This window comes from Elephantulus edwardii, unplaced genomic scaffold (assembly GCF_000299155.1).
Source record: "Elephantulus edwardii isolate Elephantulus edwardi_28Jun2011 unplaced genomic scaffold, EleEdw1.0 scaffold00017, whole genome shotgun sequence".
In the NCBI taxonomy this organism is placed as follows: domain Eukaryota; kingdom Metazoa; phylum Chordata; class Mammalia; order Macroscelidea; family Macroscelididae; genus Elephantulus; species Elephantulus edwardii.
In genome coordinates, this window is record NW_006399767.1 from 23,796,108 (window position 1) to 23,808,546 (window position 12,439).

General features: G+C 48.7%; 1 protein-coding gene and 1 pseudogene across 1 annotated transcript in view; one reads left to right on the forward strand and one right to left on the reverse strand.

The window, feature by feature from the left end:
- The window catches only part of CPNE5 (copine V), a 155,462-nt gene that overhangs the window by 99,506 nt on the left and 43,517 nt on the right, over positions 1 to 12,439 (forward strand). The window contains exon 9 of the mRNA XM_006882032.1: positions 8,634 to 8,737. Within this exon, the coding sequence (XP_006882094.1) occupies positions 8,634 to 8,737 (104 nt within the window). The remainder of the gene's footprint in view (positions 1 to 8,633; positions 8,738 to 12,439) is intronic.
- On the reverse strand, positions 1,359 to 2,287 carry LOC102871689 (annotated as a pseudogene).

The window sequence follows — 12,439 nt, forward strand, 5'->3', positions numbered from 1 at the left end:
ACCAGGTGGATTGACACAATGAATTCAACAGTGGGCTTGAGCGTGGCACATATTGTGAGGATGTGCAGAATATGCAAAGGCTCAGATCTGCCCTCCATAGGGTCAGGACGAGTCCTAGTCAGCTCAATGGCATCCCACTACAGTGTGCTTGCTAGGTACTGTGCACTGGTAATCTACGTAGAAACCAAACCACATGCAAGCAAATTGAGTTCCACTCATGACGATCTGTGTTTTTCAGAGTAGGACCGTGCTCCATACAGCTTTTAGTACATGTTTTTGGAAGTAGATTTCCAGGCCTCTCTTCTGTGATACCTCTGGGGAGACTCAAACTGGCAACCTTTCAGTTAACACCCAAGTGTTTACCCATCTGTGTATCCCAGGACTCCTCACAAGGCAGCATGGTTGCCCCATTTATGGACAACACTGAAATTTAGCATTATCAGGTTGCCCTAGGCTCTTCAGCTGGCAGGGGGCAGAGTTGGAGTTCACATCAGGCAGCCCTTGGCTCCTCTGTCTCATGCCAGGTATTGTGCTAGGCACATAGTGACCCAGTGCAGTACTGAATAGACCCAGAAGTTCTAGTCCTTAGGTGCTTGCATTTCTTTAAAAAAAAAATCTACCTCCCTTTCTGTTCTCATCAGAGAGGTTCTCCTAAGAGGCAAAATAAAGAGCTTTCAGCTTTAGATTTACAACTCATGGTGACCCTATGCACTAAAGACCTGAGCACTGTTCATGGAGTTTCCGGAGGCAAGCCATTTTGGAAGTGGATGCCACTCCTGCTTCCAAGCTTGTTTTAATCGGGAAGCTCCACCAAACACTGTCCACCATGGGTAACCATTATCACATTTGGCACATCAGTGTCACAGTGTTTAGCATCACAGCAACCACGAGTTACCTCTGTACAGCAGTGCACAGGCCAGTGCTATACCACCTAGAAGAATGTTTGACAAAAAACAATTTAAACCAGGCCTGAGGGCTGCATATTAAAATTACCCGCCTTGGGCTTGATAGCATAACTTTCTGTCCACTAGGCCAACGTAGCTCTCTCTTTGTTGTTGTTATTTTTGTTAAGTGCCATCGAGTCATAGACAACTCATATATGTGTGTGTGTGTGTGTGTGTGTGTGTGTGTGTGTGTGTGTGTGTGTGTGTATGTATATATGTATGTATTTTTTTTCCAGTTTCACCTCAACTTTTATAAATATGTACCAATCAGTTACAGGCACTTGAAATGTCTTTGGCTGGAATAACACAACATTGCAAGACAACGTATTCACAGAGTGTCCTGGCCCAGGCTGGGTTCAGCAGGCAATGACTAAGGTTCTCACAGTCTCTCTCAGGAAGACAGGAGGCAGCAGACTAGGCTTCAGCCAGAGTCACCTTCTCAGGACAGGACTCGGGATTGCTCTGACGTAATTTGCTGGGTCTGCCTTTGATAACAGCGTAGCAAAACATGGTTATGACCATCACGAAGAGGAAGTAGCTGGTGTGCATGAGGTGCAGGTTGATTAGTGAGCGGTCGTCGTCTGGAACGATAACCATGAGCTTGGAGTTTAAAGAGTGGTGTACTTTGCCAATGGCGCCCTTATAACACCAAAAAGGATTATAGTCTTGAGCATATTTTGTGTTGGCATCTCTGGCGGTTGTGAAGATCTTGTACCAGAGTGTCACGTTGCTGTACGTGTCGGGGACACAGTGGTGGCAGCACAGTTACAGGGAAGACCCCAAGGGCAGCAGTGATGGCCATGCAGGCCGTGAACACCACCTGCTCACAGTGGCCATGCAGGGCACAGTTGTCAGCACTCCAGGCTGTGGGCAGCATGAAGGTGATGGGCCTCCCTACTTGAGAGGCCAACCTGGTGGCCGAGGATGGTGGAGTACAGGTACGTGATGTTGCGGGAGTACCCTCCGAAGGGTTTGAGTGGGTCCAGGGTCAGGGTGATTACAACAGAGATGTTGACCGAGCCCGAGTCCTCCAGGGCCTGGGGGGCCTGGGTGGACACCCTCACCTGCCCGCTGGTTGCTGTGCTTTCTGGAGTAGTTGTGCCGTTTGTGAGGTGTTTCAGTGTCTCATTCTCTGATACACACAAGTCCAGGTCATTGAAGCGCAGCAGAAACGTGTTCCAGTCCTCTGTCTTCCCCAGGGACTTGATCTCCTTGATCTTGAAGAAGTAGCCCAGGGTCAGGAAAGCAATGGCCATGGCGCTGACACTGATCATAAAGACCACCAGGGGCGGCCGGCTGCTGATGTACAGCTTCAAGTTCTCCAGGGGGTTGATGGCGAACATTATTCTGATCCACCCTGCCCGGCGGGCAGCAGCCCCCAGGCCCCACCGGCTGGCTGTCGGCGGCCCCGCGGCACGCTCCATTCACTCGTGGTGGCGCGGAGGGCCTGGGGCCGCTCAGCACCATACTCCCCGCCTAGCCAGGGGCGGCGTGCACCTCACGGGCCCAAGGTGATGACCAGACGCCACTCCGGCTTGCGAGGCCACAGCAAGGGCTCCTGTATGTATGCAATTTTTGTTGTTGTGTATACAGTAGAGTTGGAACTGACCCATAGCTGACCCTCTGGCGTCTTTTCAGAGTTAATCGCACAAGAGGAGATTGCCCATCCTTATGCTACAAGGCGGGCGGTGGCCTTAAGCCGAGTGCCTTCAGGATTGCAGCACAGCTTCTTAACCATAAGCCATCAGAGCTTGTGGGTGTGTGATTAACTGCCTCTAAAAACCCTCTGGAGGGTCAGCTATGGGCCAGTTCTGACTTTGTGGTACACAACAACAGCATCACCACACACACACACACACACACACACAAACACACACACATATCTACTTTATTGTAATGAGGAGCTCTGGTGGCCTTGTGGCAAGAAGATGCACTGTAATTCCTAAGGCTTATGGTTCGAGGCCTCCAGCCACTGTACGGGAGAAGGATGGGCAATCCCCTCCCATACAATTAACCGCCTCTGAAAACCCACTGGAGGGTCAGCTATGAGTCAGTTCTGAAGCAGTGTGACATATTGTAGGTGGCTCTCCTGTGCTCATTTAGGTGACAGTATCTCAGAGGTGACCTACAGGTAAGTGAGGGGTCTCAGTGATAACAGCAAGGTCATGTCCTAGAGAAGATGGAGGGACTTGAGTGTCAGTCCTCCCTACAAAGACTCGCTGTTTTATCGTGGCTTGGCCGCCACCATTAGGCTCCATGTGGTATCAGTACCAGGTCCTGGATTGCCCAGCTTAGGACTGTGGTCATTACTCAGTACAGCCCTTCACTTTACAATTGAGGAATCCTAGACTCAGAGAGCTGGGATTAGAACCCAGAACTTGCCTTACTGGGGCTGTCCTCAGTGTCCCTCCTGAGCAAAGTCTGGTCTGCTCAGTGGTTTCATGAGGTCACTGCAGGGGATGGAGCCATGGCCATGTGGCTGTGTCGCCTGTGCCATCATGGTTCTGTGTTCTGCTGGAGCCTTCTTAAATAGCTTTTTCATTCTTGGAACAAATGACCTCATGTTTTTACTTTGCAGTGTTAATTGTGATTGGGTACGATTGAGTCAACTACAACTCATAGCCACCTTGTGAACAACAGATCTGAACTTTACCCAATGCTGCACCATCCTCATAATCTCTGTCACACTCAAGCCCGTTGATGTCACCACCCGGTCAGTCCACCTTGTTTAGGGGCTTCCTTTCTTTCTCTGAGTCTCTGCCTTTCCCAGCATGTTCTCTTTCTCCAAGAATTGATTCCTCCTGAGAATATGCCCCAAATAAGTGAGACGAAGTTTCACCATCCTTACCTCAAAGGAGCGCTCCGATTGCACCTCCTTCAAGACAGATTTGTCAGTTCTGTTGGCTCCCAGTGGAATATTACATGCTCTTTACTAGCATCACAATTCAGAGATATTGAATCTTCTTTATTCATTGTCCAACTTGCATAGGAAGCACTTGAAAAGACTATAGCTTGGGTCAGGCACACCTTAGTCTTTAAACTGATATCCTTGCTCTTTAGAATTCTGGCGAAGTCTGTAACAGCAGATTTCCCCAGTGCAGCATATCTTTTGATTTCTTGACTGCTGCTCTCATAGGTGTTCTTGATGAGTACAAGTAAATGAAATTATTGACAACTTCAATCCTTTCTCCATCTGTCATGATGTACCTGTTGGCCCAGTGGTGAGGATTTTCATTCCCTTGTTGTTGAGATATAACCCATTGAAAGCTGTAGTCTTTGATCTTCTGCAGTAAGTGCTTTGGGTCTTCTTCATTTTCAGCAAGCAAGGTTATATCATCTGCATAACTGGTGATTGATGAGCCTTCATTCTTTATGCTGTATTCTTCCTCATACAGTCCTGTTTCTTGAATGATTTGCTCAGAATACACATTGAGTAGATATGGAGAAAGGATACAACCCTTATGTACTTTAATACCTCACATGCAAGCAAAATCTTGCTAAGGATTATTAAAAACAGCTGGAACAGCACATCAGCAGGAAACTGACAGAAATTCAGGCTTGATTTAGAAGAGGCATGGATGCAAAGGATGGTTGTCATATGGTCTTGGCTGAAAGATACCATTGAGAAGAATGGAACTCCCCAAACACCTCATTGTCTCATGGGAAACTTCTACCTACACAAAGAGGCTGTTGTTGGGACAGAAAAAGGGAATGTTGCATGGTTTAAACTGGAAAAGGTGTATGTCACTTTGCAGTTAAGTCTTATAGATTACGTAGCTAGGAAGTATCCACCCTTCTTAAGGCCAAGATATGGGGCTCCCCAGGAAATACTCCCGCCAGCCAGTTTGAGATGAACTTAGAGCTTCTCCAGAAAAGAAGATTGTACCTGCCCATCCCAGGTCATTGGATGGACTTTTTAAATGGTAGACATCTTATTGGTGAAGTAAGACCAAAAGCTTGGAGTCTGTCTGTCTGGGTTACTCTTTGTGTTACTTTGGGCAACTCTACCTCTCAAAGTCTCAATTTCCTCATCTGTAAACTGGGGAGATTAAAGAATATGCTTCATTGGGTGATTTTGAGGAGCCAGTGGCATAGTTTATATGCACAGAGATGACTCTGAATGTTGGACACTGGATAAGGAAGATTGAAGGAGAGTTGAGCCTTTGAGTGGTGGTGTTGGTGGAGAGCCTTGACTATCCCACGGACTTCCAACAGAGCAAACAAGCCTTTCTTCGATGAACTGCAGCCAGAGTACTCTTCAGGGGCACGGGTGGTGAACTTCATCTCATGTGCACGGGCATAGTGTCAGGAGGGGCCAGTCTTTGGAAAAAGACCTTGTACTGGGAGAGGATCATGGCAGCAACAGTGGCCTTGAAGATCATGAGGATGGATCATGGGGCAAGGTTCAGATCTGTTATTCATAACGGTCGCTATGAGTCAAAGTTGTCTCAATGGGACCTAACCGATAGAAGGTTCAACGTGGTGCCTGGCACCCAGGAGGCATACAGTAAGCTAACCACTTTCAATTAACGTCTTCGATTGCTTTGAAGGCTCTACGATTCATGGGCTCCTGAGACCTTGTAAATCCTCACTCCAGCAGCCCTCTTTTCCCTCAAAGATCAACCGTGAAGAGAGAGATAATAAAAAGCATTCATCACCCTGGAGCCTCAGTATGCTGGTCACTCTGCCCTCGGCACTCCAGCCCTCACAGCCTCTTGTTAAGTAGATATTGCCATTCCAGGTTAACTAGAAACCAGCCCTCCCTTCTGAGAGGTGCCCACAGTGGAAAGAAATCACCAGATTCTAAAGAAAACAAAGAAACCAGCCTTAAGAAATGTAATTCAGTCTCTCTCAGGGAGGCAGGGTGCTGTGCAGAAAGAAACACAGCTTTCAAATCAGTTTATACAAGTTTGCATTTCCACTCTCATTACCAGCTGGTCATCCTGGACAGATTCCCCAACTTCTCTGACTTCAGCTTCTCTTCCCTGACTTCTCTAACTTACCATCCTCATTTGCAAAAAAAAAAAAAGCCACAAAGGAGTATTTTCAGGGCCAAATATCGTTAAGGATGTAGAGTGTCGAGCTCCGTGTCTGCTCCCCACAGATGACACCTAGTGTTTGGTGGGTGAATAGGTGAGTGAATGGAGAGGGGGGCTGTGCTGCTGTCAGGGCCCCCGAAGGAAAGCATATGAGGTGAGGGTGGGAGAAAGGCATCAAAATAATAATGGCTGGCAGTGTGCCACGCACTGTTCTCAGCACTGTAATAGAACATTTTATCCTCACAGCAAACCTATGAGGTAAACTCTGCGATTGTCCCATTTTTTTTTAAATTTTTTTATTTTATTATTTTTGTGTGCGTGTGCGTGTACCATCAAATCAGATCCGACTGGTAGAGGAGGAGATTGCCCCTCCTTCCCCGGCAGAGCATCTGGTGGATTTGAACCGTGTACCTCTGGGATTGTAGTTGCAGCTTCTTGCCACTAGGCCACCAGAGCTCCCCTAATTGTCCCATTTTACAGATGAAGAAACCAAGGCATAGAGAGTAAGTTGTCTTGGCTAGTGAGCAGGCAGCCTGGCTCTAGTGACTATATTTCTAACCACTTAACCATGGGAGGCCAGTCAGACCCCCAACTTTTTTGGCTGTGTCTGTCCATCTCTGCCACTCTTTTTGGTCCTCTTTGGGCTTTGGGTTACTAACCTCAAGAGACTGAGACTGTCCACTGAGGAGACAAAAAAGGTGTGTGAGAACCTGACGGGAAGAGGTGACTTCTGACAGACACTGGTCCTCAAGAGCTCCCAGCTCTGGCCTTTATGAAGCTGAATAATTTTCCAGTAAGACGTTCTGGTGGTGTAGTGTGTTACACGTCACACAGTTGACAAAAAGGTCAGTAGTTTGAACCCCTAAGCAGTCTTAGGGAGAAAGATGGGTGGTTCCCTCCCATAAGGACTTACTTATTGCCTTAGAAACCTGATGGGGTCGCTGTGAGGCTGAATCATTTTTGTTTTGTTTTTTTGCTGGCTGTGGGTGGGTGGGTGGCTTATTTTCCTAGTGTAAGAGGGATACTCCCTTTGAAGCGAATGGCTTTAAAGGACAGATTTTTTCTCATGGTTCTGGGGCTAAACATAGGTATCAGGTCTCTACCACATCCTTTCCTTGGCAGTAGCCCCGGGCACTTCCTGCTTACTCAGAGATCCTCACTCTGCATCTGTCTTCTCCTGTGGGTTTGTGTTGCTGTGTCTAATCTGCTCTTTTTATAACTTTGAAGTGATTAGATTTAGCACCCACCCTATTCAGTTAGGATCTAATTAACATAACAAAGAAAACCCTATTTCCAACCAGGATGACATCTGCAGTTCTAGGCGTTAGGATTCCAACACCTATCTTGGGAGGACACTATTTAAGCCATAATAATCCACATGTAGAGCCTTCCGGTGGAAGCCACGACAAGGAGTTGAGTAGAGAGGGGGATGTTGGATGGCTCTGTCCAGTACCTTGTGGGCCTCATTGAGCTGAGGGGTTGTGATCACGTGAGAGGAAGGGTCTGGTGGTCCTCACTAAGGCCTGGGGAGACGGGAGCAGTGAACCACCACCAGGTCTGGGGTGTGAGAGGCCCCAGACTCTGACATGAGCCCTGCTTGGTGAACTTGGGGGAGTCACTCTCCATTCTGAGTCTGAGGCTTCTCAGCTGTAAAATGGGCCATGATCCTCATCTACATTGTGACACCTCTCATGAGTTAGTGGACGTGAAAGGGGTGCTTAAACTAGAATGTTCCCTAGGAACCACACAAAGTCTGGGGGAATGAGTGATGTGCACGTAACAAAGGTTTTGGAGTTAATGGACCCAAGCTTGGGGGCCTTCAGTTAGTAATTTCTTTTTTTTAATTGAAAATAAAATTTTTCTTTTATACTGGCTTAATTACAAAGTCCATACACATTGTTTTTCACACCAGATCTTTCCCCTTTCCATTACCTACCTCTCACTGACCCATCAAATTGTGCAACTCTGTGATTAACCACCTCCCCAACCCCCCGCCCATCCTCACCTCTCTGCTCCCCCACCCCTTAAATGAGTAATTTTTTTAATCCATTAGGGAACTCTGGTAGTCTAGTGGTAGTAAGTCACACTGCCAACCCAAAGGCATGTGGTTCAAATCCCCCAGCTGCTCTGTGGGGGAAAGATAGGCAGTCTCCTCCCATGCATTTGACTGCCTCAGAAAACCCACTGGAGGGTCTGCTATGGTTCGGTTCTGATGAGCCACTGAGTGAAATTGTTACGGAAGAATGTGTGTTAGCATGTCTTGAGGGGTTTGCTATGAGCCAGTATTCTGCTAGTCATTTTCCGGTTTTGGTCTCATTTAATTCTCTTAACGGCCCAATGAGACATCAGCCCCATGTTACAAAAGAGGAAATGGAGCCTCCAAGAGATTAGCTACCTTGTCCAAAGTCACACAGCTGGAAAGTACAGCCAGGCTTCACAGTGGGGCAGTTCCCTCCAGAAACCACTGCATCATCCCCTGGCTTTTCTCCTGAAGGGGCCCGTGAGCTGGTGTGAAGTACTTTGTAGGTGCTGGGGAAGGATAAAAAGGGTGCCCTTTTAAATCTTCATGTTTCCAGGGTCTGGGGCTTTTTCAACAGGGATCTGAGTCTATTCCACCCTTCCCATACCTCCTGTCCATTTACTTCTCCAGGATGTGGCCACAATGCAGTTCTGTGCCAACAAGCTGGACAAGAAAGATTTCTTTGGGAAATCAGACCCTTTCTTGGTGTTTTACAGAAGCAACGAGGATGGAACGTGAGTTCTCTGGCCACACTACAAAGTGTGCTTTCTCCCCCACCTGTGATGAGGGAACCTTTCCTTTTTGGTACCCACTTGTTGTCTCTGCTTCTAGGGAGGGCAAGGCCTCAGGGTGGATAGAAGCAGGGGCTCCTAGATAGTTTTCCAACCACATGGATGATGGGGGTGGGTGAGTGGGACAGTCGCTGTGCCTGTAATGCCTTTCTGATGCCCAGGAGAGTCTCAAAAGTGATGAATGTCAGGTATGCAGAATAAGAGTCAAAACCAGGCTGGCAATAAAGGGCCCAGGTTTCCCCAGTCCCCTCTGATAGTTTCCTCATTTCCCCCTTCCTCCCAGGGTCTCTGAGCCGGCTTTCCTGTGAACACCCCACACCGCCCCCACTCCGTATGCTCTACACGGCAAACCAAAGCCCCTGCTGCTACCCCTGTTGGCCCTAATAGAGCTGTAGGCTTCATTCAAAATTCATGATGCCTTTGAAGCCCTGTGTCCTCCTATCTCCTTCTAATCTAGAAACCACCCACAACGTGGTGAAAACATGCCCTGAACGGTAGCAAATATAGGTCAGTGATATACACAGCAGGACAGATTCTGGGTTTTGAGTCAGGAGACCCAGGCCCTCTCCACCCACCTGCCATGCGTGACCTGACCAACTCCCGCACTCCCGCCCCTTCCTCACACAGTCTGTTTTCTCATCTGGAAAGTGAACCTGCAGACTCTATTGCCCCCATGGTCTCTTTAAGCAATGTGGTTCTGGAGGCTGTGAGCGTATGCGTATGCCCTGGGTTGCTGCAGAGCAAGGAAGTGATGGGGCCAGGGAGGTTAATTAGGGAGCCGCTGCTGGAGAAGGGGGACTGGGAAGCAGGTCTTGCAGGAGAGGAAGACAATGACTCCACAGGGTGGGAGAAGCAGGGATGAACACATCAGGCTGGAGGGGAAGTGTGTGCAAAATAGGTGTGCCCGGAACGGAGGGCAGCATGGCCTTTGCCAGGTCCTTGTGGATTCCGAAATTCTGGGTGTGAGCATGCTGTTGTGTATCTTAGGGGTGCAGGGGGAGCAGCACATCAAGAGAAAGCTGATTTTTCTTTTTCCACCTGAACTCACAAAACAGGGAAATTAGGTACGCTTATTTGCATAACAAAAGGATTTCTTTGTCTCACCAAAGGCCTCTCAGTGGAATTTCTTTAAATAATTCTTGTTGACTTGACTTGAAGGAGAAAGGAAAGCTCCCCCCTACCTCTCATCTTGTTCTGGGTGCCCACGGAAGCATCCCCAGGGCTGGAACTGGCCAGGCTTGTTTCAGGGGTGACAGCCGAGCTGACCTGGAAGAGGGAAGGCCATTTCAGAGCAAGAAGGGATACGTTTCAAACTGTGTTTGCAAATGATTGTTCTAGCAGCTCAGTGTGTAGGATGGATGAGAGGGGGTGGGGTAGAGAGAGACTCGTGACTGACGTGCCTGACGGTGAACAGGTGGGAGGTGTCGAGCAGGGAGTGCTGTGCTGTGGAAATACAGGGGTGGAGGGGGTGTGAGGAGGAGAGGGCAGGAGTAGGACAGCGGGAGACCTCCACTGGCCTCCAGAGTTGGAGATCTGGACTAGGATGGTGGACTGAAAAGTTGCAGCCCCTCTCCAGTTGTAGACCCCAAGGAACTTGCTGAAAATGACAACTGGTCTCATATGGTGGTTATTGATGGTCACTGTGGGATAAGCATTAAGCTGCTACCCAAAGGTTGTCAGTTCAACTCCTCTGCCATCCAGTAGGTGAAAGATGCACGCGTCTCCTCATGTAAAGCCCTATGTTGAATTATGTGCTGTGGAGTCAGAACCAATTCATAGCTGGCCCTCTCATGGGTTCTCAGAGGCTGAAATAGCACAGGGGGAGATTACTCAGCTTTCCTCTTTAGAGAGCTGGTGAATTCGAACTACCTGCATCTGGGTTGGCATTGCAAGTCCTTACCACTAGGCTGCTGGAGCTCCCTACAGCCCTGTGGGGCAATTCTGTGCTGGCTGGCAGAATTGCTAGTTGACACTGATAGGATGACAATGGGTTCAACCAGATGTAACCAAAGACAGCTGAAGAAACCCACTGGGAGCTAGCCAATGAGTGTCCCTCAGTGGGCACTGTGGAGTCAGACCAGCAGGTGCCCAGGTCAGGGGCTGGGCAGAGTGGTCACTGGGGGTGTGAGGAGAGGAGAGGAGAGTGGACATTTTGGGGAGATTCCCTCAGAATGAACTGTCACACTAGCCAGGTACCTGGTGCTGTCTCTGCTTTGTCTTAATCTTATCTTTATCTGCTTTATTTCATCTTAATAATTTGCCTGATAATTTGAAAATAGTGATGGAAAAAACCCACGGGCCCTGGCCAGGTGCTGCCAGGTATATTAGCTATGTAATTTCAGCCATGGCAGAGTGTTCAGCTGCTATCAAGAAGGTTAGCGGTTTGAACCCACCCAGCAGCTCTTGTAAGGGACAGGCCTGGTAATGTGCTCCTGTAAAGTTTACAGCCGAGGAGATCTGACGGGGCAGTTTCTCTGTGTCCCATGGAGCTCCTGTGAGGCAGAATCTACTTGACCACACAGAACAACAACAACAAATCTTTAGACAGACCTCTCACCCACAAGAACTCTCTGGAGTGATCGAAGAGCTCTCTCTCCCACTGGCTGCATGTGGTTGTTAAAGTACTAGAAATAGGGCTTCAGTTTCCTTGTAGGTACAGGGTGGGTAATCTTGGTACCTTTACCATAGGGTTGCTTCTGGGATGAAATGAGTTAATACTTGTCATTAGAATGGAGTCTGACAGCACAAGTTATTATTTTTGTCTCCATTCTTCAAATGAGGGGAATGCTCAGAGAGTGAAATTCACTAACCCGAGCTAGCTAAGCACAGCTAGTTTGTTGTGGTGCTGGGACCGAATCCCATATCAGTCTGAGTCCACTAGGTAACACCCACCCACACCCACACGAGTAGGGGGCAGGGGCTGAGTGGTTAAATAATGGGCAGAGACTATATGGGGACACTGAGGGCTGGTTTCCCACAGGAAAGTGCAGCCAGGAGTCAAGGGGAGGGAGAGGCCTGCCATGTGGCCTTGGGGCTGAAGGGCGTGGAGCTGAAAGCTGACTGAAGCAGGAATAAATAGGAAGGAAACCAGCTAATAGGACAGAAGACCTGAGTGAGCAGTCTGACTCCACAGGAGGGGAAAGAGAGAAGGCAGAGGTCCTGAGGAGCTGGGGCGACTGGGGAGACCTTTGGAAGGTCTGTGTGACTGTCCCAGGTGGGAGGACCTTGGAGCCCAGTTACATTTTCTACACAGTGTGATCCTCCCTTCACAACTCAGCCCTGCTCCTCACTCCCTCTCTGCCAGCCTGCTCTCCCCTGCCCTGCCCGCCCTTTCCACAGGCAGCAGAGATCTCTGCTTTGCCCCATCCTAAATCTGTCATGACCAACTCAAGGGTGTGTGTGTGTGTGTGTGTGTGTGTGTGTGTGTGCGCGCGCGCGTGTTCATCTCCATACCCTAGTGGGTGTGTGAAAGGAGCAGAGAAGAGAAAAATGCTGAGCCATGATGACAGGAATGACATTTTGACTTGAAAATTTCCAGAGAAGAAATGGCACAGGCTGTGGGCAGAGGCAGAGCCCAGGCACATTACTGCATGACCTTTCCAAGACAGGCATGAAGCAGGGGCAGGTTTGGGGGATTCTCAGGGA